This window comes from Calonectris borealis, chromosome 29 (assembly GCF_964195595.1).
Source record: "Calonectris borealis chromosome 29, bCalBor7.hap1.2, whole genome shotgun sequence".
Lineage (NCBI taxonomy): Eukaryota > Metazoa > Chordata > Aves > Procellariiformes > Procellariidae > Calonectris > Calonectris borealis.
In genome coordinates, this window is record NC_134340.1 from 2,347,861 (window position 1) to 2,368,419 (window position 20,559).

Below are 20,559 nucleotides of genomic sequence, written 5' to 3' on the forward strand. Positions count from 1 at the left end.
CCATGCCGTGCCGTGCCGCTCCACGCGTCCCCAGTGCCTCGTGAGCCGCGGCCGGGAGCAAACAGCTCCACGCTCCCAACCCCAGGAGCGTGGCAGCCGGGGCTTGCCCAGCCAGAGCAGTTTGGGGCTCGAGCCCCGGGCGCAGAGGGGTCCCGCATTTCCCTGCTCTCTTCGGGTGCTCCCACCCTGCTCTGTCCCTCCCGTGACGCTGGGCAAGGAGCTTCTCAATGAGGGCACGAGAGGAGCCGCCTCCGTGCCTCGGGACCCCGGTGCCAGGCTGCTGCCCCCGGGCAGGGGGAGGCGAAGGTGGGACGGCGCCAGCTCGCTGCTCCCTGAGACGATGCGGGATGGGGACCAGGGCCAGGCGGGCTGTCCCACACGCATCGTCTCCCGCTCCCTGCCCAAGGGCGATGCCCAGCGCCATGGGCATTGCCTCAGCGTGATCCTGCTGTCCGGGGCCATCCCCGTCCCCACCGGCTGATGAAGCAGCTCTGGACCCAAGGTACTCACCTGCTGCCAAAAAACCCTCTTGCCGCGTCTCTGCTGGGCGCGGGGCAGCGGGGCGGCAGGACCTGCTTTCTGGCTGCGCGTGGTAGGAGGTGACGGCGTCTGGCGGAGCAGGAAAGGTGAGTCTGGGAGAGACTCATGGGACTCAGTGCATTTGAAGAGGAGCCCGGGGATGATTTTGCAACCTCGTTGCAATGAGAGCTTCCAATACTCACCGCGGCATTTGCAAAGCTCTCCTGAAACCTGGCCCAGTGGCCAGAGGGAAGCCAGGGTGGGGGCGGGATGCGCACCAGCCCCCCAGGTGTTTCCATCACCCCCCCTGCAGCCACCTCCGCGTAGCCCCAGCTCCCCTTGCAAAGAGCCCCACAAAAGCAGCCTTGGCTCCCCAGGACACCCTCGGGCAGGGGTACGACCGGCCGTGCCCACCCAGGCGTCCCTGCCGGGGTCGTGCGGCTGCTCGGCCTCGAGTCCCACCTGGCAGCGGTTCGCCTTTGCCGCGGGCGCTTGCGAGAGCTGTCTGCAGCCAGTGCCGCAGCCACGACCTGTGCCCCGCTTGTGGCTGCACCAGCAACTTTCCTGGCGTGGGCAGAGGCGCTGCCAGGGCTGCGGGCAACCCCGCGAGCAGCCAGCCACGGCAGGGACGATTGCACCGCGCTCCTCGCCGCCCGGCCGAGAAGGCAATGGGCGCAGCGGGGGGCTGTAGGTGCTGCCCGCCGGAGCCCCGCTCACCCCTGCCGTGGGACCGTGCTCCCCCACGCCTGAGCCCCACGCCCGCAGCCAGGCTGGGTGGAGCAGGCTGCAGCAGTTTATCATCTGCAGAACAAGTCTGGGCTACGCACCTTCTAATTTGGGATCCTTCCTAATTGCAGGCACCTGCCCATCAGGAGAAACAAGAGGGGGGGCAGAATCACGGGAGAGGCGGCATCTGCCCAGCCTGGCCCCGGGGTCCCCCTGATGCCACTCATGTGGGTGGCCAGGGAGGCAGCCCCTCGCCCCGGGGACCGCGGCCCCTCAACCGGGGACCGCTCCTCCCGCTGCGGCCGGAGCAAGGACCCCCCAGTGGGGACGACGGGGACGATTCCTCCAGCCTCACCCCGGCCCCTCACACCCGCCACCGGGGATGTTGCATCCCTCAGTCTCCCCCCCAGCTTTTTGGCGTGGAGGGAAGATACCGGCCCTGCGGCAGATGCGTTTCCAGATGGCCAGGGAGCAGGAGCCCGCTCGGAGGGGCTGTGCCGAAGCTTTTCCCTGCACACGCGTCCCTGAGCGCTGCTGAACATCTGGGGGTGCGGGGCTCCGTCTGCGCCTTCCCTGCATGGCAGAGCTTTGATGTACCTCGAGAAGCGCAGGCAGCCCAGCTGCCGTTTGGGCCAGCGCTACCCAGGAACGTCGATAAAAGCGCAGGACGGGCAGATGTGCTCTGTGAACAGGGCTGAGACGGAGCCCGGTGCCACCTTCATGCCGCGCTCCAAGAAAACAGCTGTTAAACCTCTTTTTTCTTCTTTTTCCCCCAACATCAGCAGCTCTGCAGCTCACACACAAGGGGAGTTTGCCAAGGAGCGCTCTGGCTTTCTCATTCCAGGACTTCAAAGATGCTGGTAACGTTCCCAAAGGCTGGAGCAAGCAAATACTGTAACCGGTATTTAAAGAGAGCAAACAGGATGGCCAGGTAATTGCGGGCTGCCAGCTCCATGTCGGCCACGGCCAGAATAGAGGGGAGTCTGTCCGGAGGCCACACCAGCGGAGGGTGGCTGGATGCGGCCAACAGCGTAAGCTCTGGAAGAGATGGCATCAACCTAATTTGTCTGCGAGATTTGGTGGATGGGGACACTGATATAATTTATTCGGCTTTTTCTACGGCGTCTGCCCTGGTGCAACAGGACATTTTGATTTTTTAAAAAAAAAAAAAAAAAAAAAAAAAAGAGTAGGCTGGGGAAAACCAACGGCACATATGAAACGAATCAAGAGCTGGCGAGCGGCTGAGGCTCCAGCTGCAGCGATAAACAAGGCAGCCACACGCCGGCCACGGGGACGGAGCCCTCCGGGGTACCCCTCGCCGCCTCTCCGAGGAAAACCGAGCAATTTCCGAGAGCGTAGAGGAAACACTGACAGGGACGGCACATACCGGAGGGAGCGCGTCACGGCTTTACTTGGCGCCCGAGACACACGCGAAGGTTTCAAGGGAGCCACGTGTGGAAGCGTGGTCCAGAAAACGGCGCAGCAGGAGCTTTCAGGGGGCTGGGGGGTGCCGGGGAGGGAGGGGGGAGGCTGGGAAGCACCAGCAGCCCTGGCGAGACCCCAGCACCGGGAGCACACGCGGGGGCAGGACCCCTGGTCCCTCCCGCACCCCCAGCAGTGGGTCACCGACCGCTTCCACCATTGAAGGATGCTGGAAAGGGTGGGGGAAGAGCTGACCCCCGGAGCCCCCCAGCCACTCGGCGCCGTCCCCAGCACTGCCCTGGCCATCACTGCTGCCGCCACAGGTAGGTCTGGATGGAGTTGGCTGGAGCCACGGTCTCGATGAAACCAACAGCAGGGTCCTGGATCCCGAACGGCACGTCCCAGCCAAACCTGGGGGGCAAGAGGGGCTGAGCAGCTCAGCACGGCTGGGGCCAAGAACCCCCCGCGTCCCCCGGCCCGGACTGCCCTGCTGACCTGTTGAGGACCACCAGGACGAGGGCCCCGTCGGGGCGCAGGACGGCCACGTGCTCCAGCTGACAGATGAGGCATCGGCGGCTGCTGTGCAGGCCCACGCGCCGGGAGCCCTCAGGGATGAACTTGCTGCGGGGAGAGGAGCAGGAGACGGATCCTGCCTCCGGTCTCGGGCTGGCGGCAGCACCTGACCCCCCCCGGACCCTGACCCACCTGAAGTGCCCCAGGTGGTAGAACATGGGCTGCTTGTAGAAGACGTCCTTGCTGCTGTCCACGATGACGGGGCTGTCCACGTAGTTCTTGACCCAGTTGGGGCCCCCCTCCAGGTCCAGGGCCAGGTTCCAGTCGGTCCAGCCGGCCACAAAGTGGTTCAGGACCTGGGTGGGTGGGGAAGGGGCTGAGCGGGGCTGAGCCGGGCCCCCAGCCCCGGGCGGGCAGTGCCGGGGGGCCGTACCGTCAGGATGCTGTGGCTGTAGTGGTCCCCTCGCTCCCAGCAGCCCAGGGACACGGAGAACCGAAGGGTGAGGAAGCCGCTGCAGGCCTCCGTGTAGAGGAGAAAATGGTCAGGGAAGAGCTTGTGGGTGGCCTCCAGGCTGCAGCTGGCCGGGACGATGCTGTCCAGGTACCAGTGAACCCCCATGCCGGCAACATAGTGGGCAGCGGTGGCATTGCCCAGGACCTGGGGGGGAGCAGAGGAGATGTCTCGCACCAGGGCCACCAGCGCCCTGAGCCCCATGGGGAGGACACATGGACCCCACACGCCAGCGGGGTCTCCTAGGGCCAACTGCCTCCCCTCTTGTCCCCTCCTGCAGGCACCACGGGCACCCGCCCCTGCAGCCCCCTCCCTTCAGCACCTACACCCCAAGCAGCAAGCCACGAGCAGCACCCCGACATGGCTCCAGCACCCCACTGGATACAGAGCAATGGGTGTGTGGGGCAGACGTGCCCCTCGGTGGGCTCCTCACCCCCCGCGTGGCTCCCACTGCTGCCTGGTCCTCCCTGCGCATCCACCCCCGGGGGGGTCTTGCACCACGGCCCTGCCTGATCCCCGGGTGCTACCGGTTTGAGGCGAGAGAGGGACGTGCTGCGCCCTCCCCTGCAGCTCCAGCCGCGCTCGAGGCAGGGGCAGGAACACGTTTTATTTTCTTTCCTTTTAGTTTAAGGTCATTCCCACAAACAGCTCTCGAGCGTTGCGAAGGGTAAGCCCAATCAGCCAAAACTCTGCCTGGAGAAGGTGCTGGCACCTCCCGCGCCTCTGCGTGCCGTGCTGCGGGAATCCGGGACACGGATGCCACCTCCTGTCCCTGCTTCAGCCAGGCACATGTGGAGGCGATTGCTACCAAATTAGCCGGCTCCGGCTACCGAATTAGCCAGCTCTGGCTCCCTCTCCGGCAGACCCGGTTTGCCTCCTGCTCTGTCTAGGGCTGGGAGCGGCTGCTGGCTTCATTTTGAGCTAAAACCCAAGGCTTGGGTGGGACATGGAGTGGAGGGAGAAGGAGGAACCGGGCAGGGCGGCGGGCTTTGCTCTTCACCACTTTGGCCCAGTGCGGGAGATGGATGCGCTGGTCGTCCAGGATGATGAGCTGGGTGCGGTGGGGGCTGCGGGCCAGCGCGGGGCCCAGGTCGCGGACAACAAAGTCCCGCTGCTGCGCGGCGGTGAAGGCAATGGTGGGGAACTGGGGAGGCGTTAAAAGCGCTGCGAGGGGCTCGTTCTGCGCCGTCACCGCCCAGAAGGTCACGTTGTGTTTGGCGTATTCATCCAGGAACCTGGCGCAGGGAAGGAGGGGGGGCAGCGTCAGCCACGCCTGCCCACCCTCTGCCCGCCCCAGCCCCCTGTGGTCCTCGAGCATCCCGGCCCCGAGGGACGGTACTTGATGAAGTAGTTGGCCCAGGTCTTGTGGTACTTGTCTCCCGCCTGCCCCTTCAGCGTGCCCTTCCCGCGGACGTCCCCGTTACTCTTCATCCAGGCTGGGGAGGTCCAGGGGCTGGCGTACAGCGACAGCGGCCGCTTGCTCATGGCTGAGGCTCGGTGCAGGAGGGGGATCTGCAGGAGGGGGCAGAGGGACCGGCTCAGCTCCAGCTGCAGCCCCCTCGCAACCACACGGCCCAGCACGGGAGGAAGAGGAGGACTCAAGGGACCTCTGTGGGGAACGGCAGCCTGCAAGCACCACCCCATGGCACAGCGCCCCGGCTCCGCACCCTGCCAGTGCCAGCTGGGATGCGCCAGGACATGCCCCAGAGGAGGTGCCAGCTCCCACGGGCTGTCCCCACGCACCCTGCCACCGTGTGTGGGGCTCAGCAGTGCCTGGTCACAGGGGTCCCGGCACACCAGGAGCTCCAGCGGGAAAGGGGACGAGGTGCCGATGGCAGTGGCTTCAGCCTCCCACCTTCATCTTCACGTCCTCCTCCTCCAGCCTGAAGTGCTTCAGCTCATAGTCATGGGGGACGTCGTCGTAGCTGTAGGGGCGCACGGAGAAGTCGCTGCAAGCCATGGGGACCCGGATGAGGTTGTACTCAATCCCTGCGGAGCAAGAAAGGCATCAAGCGGCACCAGAGCAGGCGCGCAGGAGATGGGTGTCCCTGCAGCAGGGACAGGCGCAGCCATCTCCAGGGACCCCACGAGCCGCCCCACGCTGCCAGTGCCCTCATTGCTCACCGCTCTCGGAGAAGTAGGAGCGCAGCAGGTTGTCCTGGGCCGGCCGCGACAGCCCCAGGATGTTCAGGGCCGCAGCGTCGGAGAGGGACCCGCCGAAGCCCTTCACGTGCTGGTACAGTGTGGAGACGTTGAGCGTCAGCAGCAGCCCTGCGAGGGAGACCCCAGCTCAGCTCGTGGTGCCCGGGGGTCCTGCGCTGGCACCCACCACCTGCCCGGCTGCAGTGGGTACCTGGGGCGCGCAGGCTGCGCTGGAAGCTCCCCTCGCTGCGCTCCAGCCGCTTGCCAGCCTTGCTGCTCTCGTACTTGACGTAGGTGCCCGGGGCCGGCAGGACCACGGGGTCCAGCGTGTCGCAGTACGTGGCGTTGCAGACGCACACTATGGCGTCACGGCCGAAGTACTTGGGGCTGCAGGGCTGGGCGCCTGGGGGGCACGGGCAGGGTGGGGGCAGCTGCTGGCGTGGGGATGCATCCTGCCCGCCCCAGGGTGCTGCCTCTGCCCCCGTGCTCCGCACCCCGTCACCTCCTGGGCACCCCAGGTCTTGCGCTGCCCCTGGGCTCTGACCCTGTCCCAGGGCACCCCGGCGCCCAAGCCACGCTGTCCTATTGCCACCCCCGCGACGCCCCTGCGCTCACCTGCAGCCCGAGGCACCACCTGCAGCAGCAGCGGCAGCAGCCAGCCCAGGACGCCAACAGCCCCCATGGCCCCTCCACGTCCTCCCAGCTCTGGTGGGTGCCGGGGAGCAGAGCCTGCGAGCAGGGGCACCCTCAGCCAAGGCAGGCGCAGGAGGGTGCTGTGCTCCCCGGCTGGATCAGCACCATCTCCTCTGCCCCCGCTCCTCCTTCCGCTGCCAGGGAGCTCCTGCCGCATGCTCCGTCCTCCCCCCCGGCAAAGACCCTCGCCTTGCAGGAAGGTGAGGTGGGTCCATCCCTCCCACGAGCCCGCAGCCCACCCGCCTCCACCCTGGCTGCTCCCCAACCTGCGCTGCCGCCAGCCCTCCTCCTCCTCAGGCAGCTCCAGCCTCCCCACCTCGCCTTTACGGGGAGTCGCTTCGAGACCTCCCTCCGCAGCACACCCTCCCCCACCCCCACAGCTCCTCCTCGCTCTCCTCCTGGCCCGTACCTACCGCTGGTCTTGGGCCTGGACCATCGTACGTCCCCTCGCCTCCCACTGCTGTTGAAGGGCATCAGCCCCCAGAGGGGAGAGATGGGGACATCGTGCTGGCGGCTCTGGCTACGTGAAAGGCCCCACCAGCCTGGGGAGATGCAGCATGGGGCAGCTCTGAGCACCCACTGCAATGCCCTGAAGGAAGAGCTGATTTCTTTTGTCAGGCAGGATGAACCCCTGCAAGCACAGCAGAGCCCACGGGCAGGCTCAAGGGCACCGTAGGCTGCCCTGCTAATGAGCTCTAACAGCACCTCGGGCAATTTACCCCTGTCCATCACCCCGGTTCCCCCATTCCGCCCCCCCAAACCTGCTGTGGCCATGCACCCAGTGTGGGAAGGGTCCAGGACCCCCAGGCGAGGATGGCAAACCTGGCTGCATGGCCCGGTGCAGCCAAAGGACCCGTCAGGTGCAGCCACGCAGGAGCTGGGGCCACTGCCATGCCCTGCCCAAGCCTTTTGCGGGCCACCACGCTCCATGGAAGGCAGCAGCAGTAGCAGCAAGCTGGCAAGTGCCCCAGCTCCTGCCCGGGCGCTCTGGCCCCTGGCAATGGCAGCCAGGGCTGCGCTGTCGAGTCAGACCCATGGAGGGGAACCCACTGCCCCGACACGAGTCGTGCCAGGAGCAGAGTTCTGCTCCTCTATGCTTGGTGACAAACTGCTCCGGGAGCGCTCCCTGCTCCTCTGAGAGCAGCTCTCCCAGTCCAAAGAGCCAGGGCTGAACTGGGCTGGCTCATCCCGGCACGCAGACACCGCCTGGTTCTGATCACATCGCCCGGAACGTGCCCACTCCCGTGGACGCACCCACCGCTGTGGGGATGCTCTCGGCATCTCTCCACGGGGGTGGCCCAGGGGGACAGAGAGCAGCCATCTCCCAGCCACTGCTCCGCCTGCCCAAGAGCATCGAACGCCGGGGCTCGGAGTTTCCCTCCACAGGGTTAAACCGCTCCGTTAGCTCTCCCCCTTCGGGTGGAGCAGCACTTCGTGACTAATTTTCTCCTTTTCTGGCATATCAGATGCAGCTGTGGGGCAATTCAATTCATCAAAGTTCCTCCTACCCTCCAGCGCTGCCCTGCCACGGCCCTGCGCCTCCGCTGCCACGTGGGGCCAAGCCACGGGGCGCCCGGGCCAGCTGCCACCGGGGAAGGGGCAGACGAGGCCAGGCAGCCCCCGGTTACAACTCACGGGGCAAACAGGCAGCCCTGGAAGGCAGCTCCTGGCCCTGTCCCTCTGCCCGGTGGGTCTCCCACCCCCAGCTGTGACTAACGTGTCAGTCGGCTGCTACACCCAGCCTAATAAGCCTCAATTTTGGGGAGGGGTTAATAGGTCAGCCCCTGCTGCCCCACGGTGATCAGCTGCCTCCTGGCCCACTGCTGGCCCCCCAAGATGCCCCCTACGCCCTTTCCCTCCCGGTTTTGGGGTCCGGCTCTGCCTGCCCCCCGCCCAGCCACAGCCCTGCAGCCAGCTCGGGTCCCTGCACCCCCCCACAGCTCCTGAGAGCAAAAACACTGCGGAGGCTGCTGGAGCTCATCCCTATCAACACCGACTGATAAGAGCTTCCTGCTGAGCAGGAAAAGTGAGACCCAGGGGAAGGGCAACGCCTCGGCGCGGAACGGGTGGCACGGGAGATGCCGGGCAGCCCCACCAAATCCCGTCAAAGCCGCTTCTTGCTGCTGCTCCCAGCACACGGGGTTTCTGAGACCTGCCCCATAGCAGGCAGAGGAGCCTGGGGGGTGAATTTTGTCCCTTAGCCAGGCCAGTGGGGATGGGGACCCTGGGAACACGGAGCTGGGGCTGAGCTGCCTTTACGGGGATCGCGACTCCGAAAACATGGGTGCCACAGCGGGAGCCGGGCGCGCAGAACCTCGGTGCAGCATTGCAGGGTCCTGCCAGGCAGCTGGACCTCGGCCCTCAGCATGGGGAGACCCGGCTCTTGCTGGTGATCACTGGTTCCAGGCCAGCGGCTGGGAGGTCCCGTCCTCCCAGCCCCAGCAGCCACCAGCTGGTGTGCACCCCAAAATGAGCCAACGCTTTGCACAAGAATTAATGAGCCAAGCCCAACGACGTTGGAGGATTCGCCCCCTCTCCATTTAACCCAGAGCGAGTCCGTCCTTCAGAGCCCAGCAGAGCACAGGGACGAGGGCACATGTCCCGGGATGATTCAGCATCCGGACATCGGCTTTTATTACCAGGGCCGGTAAAACGTTAAAGGAAGCCGGTAAGTAAGAACGTGGGAAAGCAGCAGGTGGAGGAGCGGTCCTGCACCCGGGGGCAGGGATGCTGGAAGCGGGATCTTGGGAGCGGGGCTCGCTGTCGCTGCGATCCTGGAGAAATATTTCCCTCTTGTGGACAAACACAAACAGCCTCCGGGCAGGAGTGGGATGCCTGTGCCCCTCTGCAGAGCCAGCTCTCCCCAGGACTCGGCCACCCCCCGCTGTTGCAGGGTCCCAGGGCTCCTGCCCCAGTCCCGGTGGCACCGCGGGTGCAGGACGTGCCAGCTTCCCAGGGTGACCCTTGTCACGCACTTACCCACAGCCCCGGGCGCTGCCGGAGCCCGGTGCTGGGCTGTGCCCGGCCCACGCAAGCGTTGCTGCTGTCAGCCCTGACGGCATCCCCGGGCCACATCCCACCTCCTTCGACCCGGCTGACCCGGATCGGCCCAGCAGCCCCGGCCTCCCTTCCTCACCCTGCCTGCAATCGTGACCTCCCTGCCCTAATCCTCCGCTCCGCACACCCTCCGAGCTCCCTCCCTCCTTCCTGGGTGTGCCCCCACTCAGCACCCACTCCTGGCCCCGTGCCCACTTGTTCAAGCTGCCCCAGCTCCACGGCGGGCGCTGAGCCCCTGGTGCACCCCGAGCCTCCTCGTCGCAGTGGGAACTGCTCCCCCTCGTCCCCGTGGGGGACAGCACACCCCATTGCAGGGCCGCTGCAGCCTGGCCGGCATCTCTCTCCTTGCAAAGCCCCAGGAGAAGCCTGCAGATGTCCTGACCCCATCCAGAGCCGGCTCGTACCCTGAACCCACCATGCTGCGATGCTCCTGGAGCTGGTTCTGTGCCCAGCACCGACCTCAGGGACCACCCTGCACCCTGGGCTGGGTGAGATGTGATCCACGCACCCCCAGTATTGGGCTGCGAGTGGCTCCAGCTTGGCAGGAAAAGCACGGAAAGCTACAGCTTGGCCGCAATCCCTGCCCAGGGCTTCCACCAACGCGCTTCGCCCCTGCTCCTGCTCCAGGACCCAGAGCATCTGCGTGCAGGGTAAATCCCGAGCTGCCTGCCAGTTCCTAAACCTGCCCGCAAAGGCAGCGGGAGAGCGCCCAGGTTTGGCTCATCCCCCTGCCAGGCAGCACATACTTGCAACTGGGAGCAGACTGGTGCCTGGAGCACCTCCCCAGCAGGATAAGCCCGCTGTGAGTTGCGGGGGGGGGGGGGAGAGCAGCAGGGGTGGGCAGGGGGAGCGGCCGCCCCACGGGGCTCCAGGTGCTCTGCGCTGCTTTTGGGACTGCTGCGGGCTCCGTGCCTGGGCGGCACCCAGCCACAGCGCCCGGGAGCAGAGGAGGGACCTGGACGTTTCTCTTCCAGCCGCAGACATAGAGGCAGCATCAGTATTTAATGTCGGAGAAGCCGAAAACAGCGTTCACAGCCTGTGTGATCTCCAGCCCAAGGGGCACCGGTGCCCCCGGCCCTCCTGCACGCGCACGGCGCTCCCTGGCCCGGCTGGCTCCTCCAGCTCGCCCAAGCGCACGGCTCCGTCGCGGCGCAGCCAGCCATGAGCCGCCTCCTCCGCGCTCCCAGGCCCGAGCCGGCGGGCAGCGTGGGGCTGCTCTCCTGGCCCAGCTCGGTCCAGCCCCTGGCCAGCCATGGGCGTCCCAGCCCCGTCACTGCCGCTGCCACAGGTAGGTCTGGATGGAGCTGGCTGGAGCCACGGCTGCGATGAGGCCAACCGTATCAGCCAGCCCAAAGGTGATGTTCTGCGGGGACCTGGCGAGGAGCAGCGGGGTCAGACCTGCAGCAGCTCCCGAGCACCAGCGGTGCACAAGGCCCAGCAGGACGAACCACACGCACGGCCCGGCAGGACGGGGTCCCACGTTCGCAGCCTGGGCTGCTTCGCTCACCGGTTCAAAACCACCACCACCACGGCACCGTCGGGGCGCAGGAAAGCCGTGTACTCCAGGTCCGTCTTCTTGGACTCTTTGGAGGCGACAAGCCCCACGCGCTGGGAGCCCTCGGGGATGAACTTACTGCACGGGCATGAGCAAGATGCAACCCCAGGAAGGGAGTTAGACCCCAGAAGAGCTCCTCTCCCAACAAACCTGCCCTGCTCCCCTCCTGACAAGTTGCTACTGCAATTACGGAGCTGGACCCTGGGCAGCTGAAGCATGTCAGGGACCCCTGACCCACCTGAAGTGTCCCATGTGGTAGAACATGGGCTGCTTGTAGAAGATGCCTTCACTGGTGTCCACGATGACAGGGCTGTCCACATAGTTCTTGACCCAGTTGGGGCCCCCCTCCAGGTCCAGGGCCAGGTTCCAGTCGGTCCAGCCGGCCACAAAGTGGTTCAGGTTCTGCAACAGGACAGCCAGACGTCTGCTCAAGGAGCGGGGTGCCGAGGGGAGACGGAGCGTGCCGGCAGCCCTCTCCGGGGCCCGCTACGCAGGGGCGACGCAGGGGCCTTACCGTCAGGATGCTGTGGCTGTACTGGTTCCCCCGCTCCCAGCAGCCCAGGATCACGTCCCTCTCCCAGAAGTGGGCCCCGATGCACGCCTCCGTGGCCAGGATGAAGTAGTCGGGGAAGAGCTCGTGAGTGGGCACCACTGTGTCCTTTATGGGACCAATGAAGTCCAGGTACCAGTGGATGCCAATACCGTGGACGTAGCGAGCTGCCTCTTCATCCTCCAGGACCTGGCAGGGAGAAAAGGTCGGCCACCAGCGGGTCCCAGGGGGCAGAGAGCCAGCGCCCCAGCCCTCGCGCTGCGGGACTGAGCGGCCGAGCCCTCCGCAGGAACGTGCTGCGCCAGCGGGACTGGGGCTCTGCCCCAGCTCGCCAAGCTGGCGGACCCCACGCCGCACTCACCACTTTGGCCCAGTGCGGGAGGTGGAGCCGGTTGTCGTCCAGGATGATGAGCCGGACATCGCGGTGGGAGCTGTTGGCCAGCACGGGGCCCAGGTCCTGCGCGATGAAGTCCCGCTGCTGCTCGGCCGTGAAGCCCAGGCACTGGAAGGGGTAGTTGTTGATCAGCCCGGCCGAAGGCTCGTTCTCCGCCGTCACCGCCCAGAAGGTCAGGTTGTGCTTGGCGTATTCGTCCAGGAACCTGGGCGCAGGGGAGAGGGGTGAGCCGTGGGGCCTCCCCAACACCACCGCTGAGGATGCCCTGGGTATCTTCCCCATCCCCTCGCCCCAAGCGCTCCTTACCGTACAAAGTAGTTGGCCCAGGTCTTGTGGTACTTGTCCCCTGCCTGCCCCTTCAGCGTGCCCTTCCCCACGAAGGACTCGCTGGTCTTCATCCAGGCTGGGGAGGTCCAGGGGCTGGCGAACAGCGACAGCGGCCGCTTGCTCATGGCCAAGGCTCGGTGCAGGAGGGGGATCTGCAGGAGGGGGCAGAGGGATCACTTGAGCCGAGCCTCTGCGCCCCCCTCACATCCCACCCCGCTCCCTCCCACCACTCGCCTTCAGCTTCGTGTCCTCGTCTCGCAAGCTGAAGTGGGTGAGCTCGTAGTCGAAGGGAACGTCGTCGTAGGTGTAGGCATGGAGGGAGAAGTCGCAGCTGGCCATCGGGAGCCGGACAAGGTTGTACTCCAGCCCTGCCAGGCACAGTGGGGTGGGACGGGCAGAGGTGGGCAGTGGGACAGGAGGTCTCCAAGCCCTGCCAGCGCTCAGACAGAGGCCTGCAGCCCCGTCACCATCCCTCCCCCGATGTTCTCACCTTCCTCAGAGAAGTACGAGCGCAGCAGGTGATCCTGGGCTGTTTCCGGCAGGGAAAGGATGTTCAGGGCAGCCGCATCGGTGATGGAGCCACCGAAACCCTTCACCTTCTGGTACTGCTGCGTCGTGTCCACTGTCAGGACGAGATCTGCAGGGAGAGAAGCCGGTGTGACAGCAGGTCACAGGCAGGGTCCGGCCCGTCTCTGCCGGCCGCGGCGGGTACCTGGGGCGCACAGGCTGCGCTGGAAGCTCCCCTCGCTGCGCTCCAGCCGCTTGCCGGCCTTGCTGCTCTCGTACTTGACGTAGGTGCCCGGGGCCGGCAGGACCACGGGGTCCAGCGTGTCGCAGTACGTGGCGTTGCAGACGCACACTATGGCGTCACGGCCGAAGTACTTGGGGCTGCAGGGCTGGGCGCCTGGGGGGGCACGGGCAGGGTGGGGGCAGCTGCCGGCTCGGGGACGCGTCCCTGCCAGAGCTCTCCTGCCCACCCGGGGGTCCCGCCTCTGCCCCCGCGCTCTGCACCCCGCCACCTCCCCGGGCACCCCAGCTCCGGCGCTGCCCCCGGCCCCCCCACCCCGCTGCCGCCCCCCGCCGCCCCCGCGCTCACCTGCGGCCCGGTGCACGGCCTGCAGCAGCAACAGCAGCAGCCAGCCCAGGGCACCGGCGGCCCCCATGGCCCCTCCGCGTCCCGCGGCAGGTCCCGGGGCGCAGGGCCTGCGAGCAGCGGCACCGTCGAAGCCTCCCGTCCCGGTGGCACCCCAAGCCGGTCCTGGCTGCCCGGCCTCCCGCGCAGCCCCGGGCCCGCTGCCGGCCTCGCCTTTAAGGGCGCCCGGGCTTCCCGTCCCGCCCACGCCCGGGGCGCCGGTGCAGGAGCGGCACCGGCACTGGGCGGGCCGGGCCCCGGTTGGGCAAGACAGCGGGCGCGGGAACGGCCCTACGCCCGCGACGGTAACGGGGCCGCGGACCCGCACGGGCAGCGGGGCCGTTCACTCCCCCCGGCCCCGCAGGGACCCCGGGAGGCGCAACCAGGCACCGGGCACGTCCCCGCTCCGCCCGCGGCCAGCGCCGGTACCGGCCGTCCCCGGCTGCGGACCCGGCCGGGCCGCCCCGCGCTGCCGGAGCCGCCGCCGGTGTGACCCTGGCGGCCCGCGCCCCGCCCCCGCCGCCCCCGTGACCGGTCAGCTGACCCGCTCGCCCCGCCCCTTCCCCCGGCGCCACCGGCCCCACGGCCCCGGGCGGGCGGCCACCAGCTTTATTCGGTCTCTAGCGAGGGGCAGCGCCGCGGGACCGGCCCCGCAACGCGTCCCCGGGCGCAGCCGGGCGGGGGCACCGGGCAGGGGCGGGCACGGCCAGCGCGGGGGACCAGGGACCGGGCACGGCCGGTGCGGGGACGGGGCTGAGGGGTGGGACAGGGGACAGGCACAGCTGGCATGGGGGACAGGCACGGCCGGCGCAGGGGACAGGGCAGGGGACAGGCACGGCCGGTGTGGGGGACAGGGCAGGGGACAGGGCAGGGGACAGGCACGGCCGGTGTGGGGGACAGGCATGGCCATGCCGCGGGACAGGCACGGCCGGCGCAGGGGACAGGGTAGGGGACAGGCACGGCCAGCACAGGGGACAGGGCAGGGGACAGGCACGGCCGGTGTGGAGGACAGGCACGGCCGGCACAGGGGACAGGGCAGGGGACAGGCATGGCCAGCACGGGACAGGCACGGCCGGCGCAGGGGACAGGGCAGGGGACAGGCACGGCCGGCGCAGGGGACAGGGCAGGGGACAGGCACGGCCGGTGTGGGGGACAGGCACGGCCATCCTGGGGGACAGGCACAGCCGGCGCAGGGGACAGGGTAGGGGACAGGCACGGCCGGCGCAGGGGACAGGGCAGGGGACAGGCATGGCCAGCACGGGACAGGCACGGCTGGCACAGGGGAGAGGCACGGCCGGTGTGGGGGACAGGCACAGCCGGCGCAGGGGACAGGGCAGGGGACAGGCACGGCCAGCGCAGGGGACAGGCACGGCCGTCTCGGCCCCCCAGCAGACATCCCAGGGGACCAGCCCCTCACCCTGGCCCTGCCTGGGGAAGGGGCCCAGAAGAGGCCCCAGGGCAGCGGCGCAGGACCCGGCCCCGCCGGGGCAGCAGCAACGTCCGAGCAATGTCCGAGGGCCCTGGCCCGGAGCGGGACCCCCCTCTCTGCACCGGGAGGGTCCCCGCGGAGGCTGCGCCGTGGGTGGGGGTGCGCTGTCAGAGGACGCTCTCCTTGCAGGTCCCGCTGAGGCTCCGTGGGCGGCTGCGCTCCAGCCGGCGGGCAGACAGGAGCCGGCGCAGGGATGAGGTGGAGCTCAGGTCCCCGCAGCTCTGCAGGTGGATGCCTTCGTGGGGCCGCTCCGCTCCTGGCCACGCGCTCCAGGGAACCTGCAACCCCACGGGGACAGGCTGCAGCCGCGTGGCCGGCACCCCTGCCCGCGGCACCCCATGCTCACCTGCCCCGCGGGACGGCCCCTGCTCCAGGGGCAGCCGGGCGGGCACGCGGGGCAGGACAGCAGGGGTGGCGAGGGATGGTGGAGGCGTGTGTCACGCGCGTATGCTGTCATTAAGGATGGGCTCGTTCCTGTCAGGGCCTCCCGGGCTGCGCAAGGTCTCCAGCATCCCGTAAGCCGAGGCCGGGACATCCCAGCGACTGCCTCCCGGCTGCGGTGACTCAGGGGCAAAGCCAAAGCCTTGCGACACACACGATTTTCCCACTCGCAGCTACGGTGGGGTGCCAAGGGGAAGGGGCTGCCACGCCAAGAAGGGCTGGGCGAGGACAGTGCCGCAGGAAGGAGGCTCTGCCTTCAGCTGGCGTGCCGACACCATGGGGTGCAGGGCAGGGGAACAGAGACCCCAGAAGGGCCAGCGTGAAGGTGCTGGTGGGGACCGGAGGGTGGGAGAGGGCGTGGATGGGGGTCCCTGGGAAAGGGGAGCCGCCCCTATCCCCTGGGGCACTGCAGCTGCTGGAGCTCACCTGCTTGTGCCCCTGGGAACTGTGCCCGGGCACCTCCACGCCAGCTGCCGGGCTGCGCTTGGGTCTCTGCAGGAACCTGGCCACCAGCCCGCGGGTGCCCCGGCAGACCTTGAGGTCCCCCAGGGAGCGGGTTGTCGTCTTCGACAGCGGCTGCGGCACCTTCTTGGAGGGCAGCAGCTTGCTCTTCCCCGCCGAGCCGGCCCGGAGCAGCAGGGGGGAGTCACAGTGCGAATGGCGGAGCAGGCAGGCCTCCGAGCACAGCCCTGCGGAGATGCCGCCGTCGGATACTGGGACGCTGCTCCTGATGGGACCTGTCCCCGCAGCCCCCCGGGTGTCTTGTCTCCCCTCCCCAGCCAGTGGGAACGGTACCACTGTGGGTCTCCATCGTCCCAGCCTCAATGGGGTGAGTCCGATCCCCAAAGGGCTGCAGAAGCAACTGCCCCCACCCTCCCCACTTCTCTATATATCCCAGTACGTCCCAGTGCCCTGACCTGTATCCGCAGAGTTGGACACGGTGTCCTCCAGTGCTTTGGTATAAAGTACTTCCCTGAAATCTGCCGGGAGCAGAAAAAGCGTGTTCAGGCTTTGGCAGCGCCCCGCACTGCTGTGCAGCCCCCCAGCACCAGCCCTTCTAGCACGACCCACCCAGCACCCTGCTCCTCCCAGCCCAGCAGCCCCCGCCTGCTCCCCCATTCCCCTGGGACAACTGCCCGCCTCAGACCGGCTCTAATCCCACCAGGCCACAGAGAAACAGCCAAAACCTGCGGCACATCCCAGCTGCACCGGTCAGACACAGCCGCGCGCATGTCCCCGTCCCGGCAGCCATTGCCACCTACCAGCATCACCGGCTGTCAGGACGCCGGGGTCACTGTGCGACCTCACGAGCAGGCGCTGGCTCAGCCCCGGGGCTGGAGATGAGGGGCAGGAGGTCTCACTGTTGCGCCGTGGGTGGCAGACGCGCCCGGTGCTGGGCCCCGTGGGGCAGCCGCCTCCGCGCCCCTGCAGCGAGCCCTTCTCCTTGAGCCGCACCTCGGGGAAGCAGGGACCGATGCAGCGGGCCAGCCCCTCCAGGCGATTGCAGCTGTGGGTGACGGCTCCCCCCACCAAGATGCTGTCGTGGCCGGGCTCCGCCGTGGAGCAGGAGTAGGAGCGCTCCCCCCGCACCCGGGGCTGGGGCGTCTCCTCGAAGGGCCCCTGCAAACCCAGCGTGGGGCTGCGCGCGTGGTGGCTGCACTGCATGCAGTCCACGCTCAGGCAGTAGTCCGCGCGGCTGCGCTGGATAGAGCGGAAGAGGACGTAGTCCACGGAGCGCATGGAGCCCTGCAGCTCCAGTAGGCACGAGTCCTCCGAGGGGCTGCTGTCCCCGGGGATGTCCATGATCTCAGACATGATCAGGGACCCGCTGTCCATGGACACTGCAAGGAGCAGAACGGGCATGGGTGAAGAGCTGCTGGGAAGGGCTGGTCCCCCTGCAGCCCCTCTCCCGTCCCGCTGATCCTCCCAGCCTGAGGTGCGCCGATGGGGCACGCTTGCCTTCTCCGCTGAGCACGATGGAGGGGACGCGGTCACAGGTGCAGGCGTGCGAGCCGTCTGTCAACTGCGAGTCAAACAGGGTGGCCTGTGGGACAGCGCGGTCAGGGCACAGGCAGAGCAGGAGCCCAGCCCTGCCTGGTCACCCCCTGCCCGCAGTCCCCCCGTCTCCCACCTGGCTGTCCCCCCGCAGCCCCATCACGGTCTCGTAGGATGGGGGGAAGTCGGTTGGGTAGAGGGGCACGGGGCTGTCCATGGAGCCGTTGTAGGTGATACTGCAGAGGCAAGAGCAGAAAAGCCACGTCAGGTGGGACGAGCCCTGCTTGGGGGCAAATGGGCCCCCAGCTCCTGCCCCATGGTGGCCCCACTCCCAGCCAGGTACCTCTGCGCGTCGGTCTCGGAGCTGCAGGTGTACTCGGGTGGGTAATAGGGGGGTGGCGGGACTGGGGGCACGAACTCCTCGAAGTCCATCATGCTCTGCAGAAAGGTGTCGGGGGGGGACGTGCATTCCAGCGTCACGGAGCTCGAGCGCTGGGGGACCAGCTGCAGGGAGAACAGGGAGAGCTGGGACCCCCCGGCCCAGAGATCCAGCGAGGGATGCATGTCCTGGGACTTAATCCGCACCCAGCTGGGGCCAGGTCCTGCCCTGGCACCCCGGGGCACCCCCAGCCTGGGAATGCTGCTCCCCAGCCCCATCTGCTCCTGGGCCAGGGCTGGGACTCACCACATGGACAATGTCGAGGGAGAAGATCTGGATGCAGCACACAACAGCAGAGAGCGTGCAGATGATGGTGGAGAAGACGGTCAAGCCGCAGACGCTGAAGAGGAGATCCTAGGGAGGAGCGGGGTGAGCTGTGGACACCCCCAGAGCATGGCGGGGTGCGTGGCCGCTCCTCAGGGAGCCCTTGTTCCCCGCCGGGTCCCCCACCTTGAGTGCCACGCGGATGCTCCGGCAGTCGGGGTTGGGGAACATGGTCAGCATCTCGCTCTGTTGGCTGCAGGAGGCAGGCAGAGGCTCTGAGCGGGCCTGGCAGCAGACACACGAGTCCCTCTCCTGGGGACAAGGAACTCCATGAGGGACCTCTGGACGCTGTGCTCTCCCCTGAGAGCCACCGGCGCGTCCCGCCACCAGACCCCTGCTCCACAGCTCCCCGTGACCCCAGAGCCCTGCAGCCAGGGATGAGCTGCGCTCGGCTGCCCAGGCACGTGGGGGCACTGCAGCAGCCCCCGGCCAGCCTCACCCTCTCGCAGGCCTCCAGGGACTTCACCAGCTGCGCGTTCTGGCAGGACAAGATGGACCCAGCGAGGCTCAGCATGACGCCCAGCACCGACAGCAACGTGAAGAAGGTGATCTGCAGCGGGGAGGAGAGGGGATGCCAGCTGGGCAGGGCTGCGGAGCAGGGAACCGACGCACGCGGCTGCATGTCTGGGGGCATGAGGGGCCGCTCGGTCCCCCCGTGCTGCCCTCCCCAACCTGGACCCCCATCTGCGGAGGGGTCCCCCCCCAACACCTACCACCAGGGTAAGCGGCCGCTTCCAGGAGACGATGCCAACGAGCCCAGACAGCGCCAGCTGCAGACGCACAAGCCCGGGGATGAGGATGAGGAGGGGTCTCTGCCAGGCAGTGGGGCCCAGAGCAGCCCCTGCCCTTGGGCAGAGCCCCCCGAGCCCTGCGGGCCCAGAGCTGGCCCAGGAGCAGCAGGGCCGTAGGGGCAGCCTCAGCGCCGCAAGCCTGCAGAAACTGCTGATTCAGGGCACTGGAGAGCCTGGGGACTGCGGGCAGCTCCATGCCGGGCAGCAAACCCAGGCCAGGATCTGTGCCACGGGGTCACTGCAGGGGACCCCCAGGCCTGCCAGGGTCCTGCCCTCACCCCATGTACGCAGCAGGCAGAGCATCCCGCCGCTTGGCTCGGGAGCAGGGCAGGGCCGCCCAGTCCCCCGCCCTGTCGCCACTGCAGCACCCCACGCACCCCTCCCTGCCTGCGGCTGCACAAACCCGCTCAGGGTTTGTCCAAAAGCATGTCATCTCAACGCGTACCCCGGTTAGCCCCCCGCACCGCTCCGGGGGTCCCCATCCCTCACACAGTCACCCCGGGGGAACCCCCGGGATTCTCCCACAATGCACTGCGGCAGCCACGGGCAGAGGGTGGGGGAGCAGCGGGGCTACACTCCCCTGGGACCGGCGGCAAATTCAGCATCCAGGGAGCCGTACGGACCCGGCAGAGCAGGTCCGTGCCAGACCCCTCCGCGCGCTGCCCCGGCCCCAGACTCACCGAGAAGCCGGCCCAAGACGGGCAGGAATGCCGGATCTTGGTGGAGGGCGTGATGGTGGCTGCCACCAGGCTGAAGGTGACAATCAGGACGCCCAGGATGACTTGGATGAAGCCCAGCACCAGCAGGATCTGCAGCCAGGTCCGCTGGACGCGGAGGTGGGTGAGGCTGCGAGATGTGCGGCCGGTCAGCGAGCGGCTGGAGTCGCTGGGGGAGGGCATGGCTGCCCCGGGCGGCGAGCGGGGGCAGCCGGCCCCAGAGCCCCGGGGCAGCCGGCGGCACCGCGCCAGGACGGGGCCGGCCCGGGGGAAGCAGGAACGGACGCTCTGCGAGAACGGGCCGGGCTCCACCTTTCGCCTCCCGGAGGATGCTGACGGCGGCTCTTCCCTGCCCCCGGGGACCGGTGCTCGGGGCAGCGCCCACGGCCACGCGGGACCCGGGGCCCCCAGCAGCTCCGCGGCGTGTCCTGGGAACAGAACCAGCCTCACCGGTATCTTCGCATCCCGGCCGGAGAGCCGGCTTAGGGCTCCCGGCCGGGGGCAGAGCGCGGCCCCGGGGCTTCGTCCTCCCTCGCCGTCCCTCGAGCGCCGGGCCCCCGCCGGGGGATCATGCCGCCCTGCGGAGGCCGAGAACCGCCGCCCGGGACGCGGCGCCCGGGCCAGGCCACCGGCCCCCGGGGCAGCGCCGGGAGGCGGGAGCCGCGGGCCGGGCAGCGGGCGAGGGTCCGGCCGCCGCCCAGGAGCATCCTCCGCGGGCAGCGAGCGCAGGGGCCGGGGCGCCCGCGGGGGGGTCCCGCTGCCGGGAGCGCCCCCGGCACGGGCCGGTACCGGCGTGCGGCTACCGACGGGCTCGCCGCCCCGC

At 68.3% G+C, this 20,559-nt stretch overlaps 3 protein-coding genes across 4 annotated transcripts; all 3 read right to left on the minus strand.

Moving 5' to 3' along the window:
- Positions 1 to 1,301: 1,301 nt before the first annotated feature.
- On the minus strand, positions 1,302 to 6,698 carry LOC142094304 (lysosomal acid glucosylceramidase-like). Its single transcript, XM_075176304.1, has 10 exons — positions 6,449 to 6,698; positions 6,045 to 6,236; positions 5,816 to 5,962; positions 5,547 to 5,680; positions 5,031 to 5,203; positions 4,692 to 4,926; positions 3,614 to 3,838; positions 3,373 to 3,536; positions 3,163 to 3,288; positions 1,302 to 3,078 (listed from the first exon to the last, which is right to left on the minus strand). The coding sequence occupies exons 1-10, from the start codon at positions 6,681 to 6,683 to the stop codon at positions 2,973 to 2,975; spliced, it is 1,737 nt and encodes a 578-aa protein (XP_075032405.1). The 5' UTR covers positions 6,684 to 6,698; the 3' UTR covers positions 1,302 to 2,972.
- Positions 6,699 to 10,566: 3,868 nt separating this feature from the next.
- Positions 10,567 to 13,877, minus strand: LOC142094300 (lysosomal acid glucosylceramidase-like). 2 transcript variants are annotated; one of them, XR_012677638.1, is made up of 10 exons: positions 13,506 to 13,643; positions 13,122 to 13,313; positions 12,900 to 13,046; positions 12,644 to 12,777; positions 12,389 to 12,561; positions 12,050 to 12,287; positions 11,653 to 11,877; positions 11,377 to 11,562; positions 11,091 to 11,216; positions 10,567 to 10,956 (listed from the first exon to the last, which is right to left on the minus strand). XR_012677638.1 is itself a non-coding variant. In XM_075176301.1 (10 exons), the coding sequence occupies exons 1-10, from the start codon at positions 13,570 to 13,572 to the stop codon at positions 10,854 to 10,856; spliced, it is 1,569 nt and encodes a 522-aa protein (XP_075032402.1). In that variant the 5' UTR covers positions 13,573 to 13,877; the 3' UTR covers positions 10,567 to 10,853. The 2 variants fall into 2 exon arrangements, 1 of the variants encoding a protein (XP_075032402.1); XM_075176301.1 differs by having other exon boundaries at positions 11,377 to 11,540; positions 13,506 to 13,877.
- Positions 13,878 to 14,628: 751 nt separating this feature from the next.
- ENTREP3 (endosomal transmembrane epsin interactor 3) lies at positions 14,629 to 20,322 on the minus strand. Its single transcript, XM_075176299.1, has 12 exons — positions 19,701 to 20,322; positions 18,943 to 18,999; positions 18,669 to 18,779; positions 18,356 to 18,481; positions 18,152 to 18,259; positions 17,810 to 17,970; positions 17,603 to 17,702; positions 17,431 to 17,515; positions 16,734 to 17,312; positions 16,389 to 16,451; positions 15,898 to 16,160; positions 14,629 to 15,308 (listed from the first exon to the last, which is right to left on the minus strand). The coding sequence occupies exons 1-12, from the start codon at positions 19,917 to 19,919 to the stop codon at positions 15,138 to 15,140; spliced, it is 2,043 nt and encodes a 680-aa protein (XP_075032400.1). The 5' UTR covers positions 19,920 to 20,322; the 3' UTR covers positions 14,629 to 15,137.
- Positions 20,323 to 20,559: the final 237 nt, after the last annotated feature.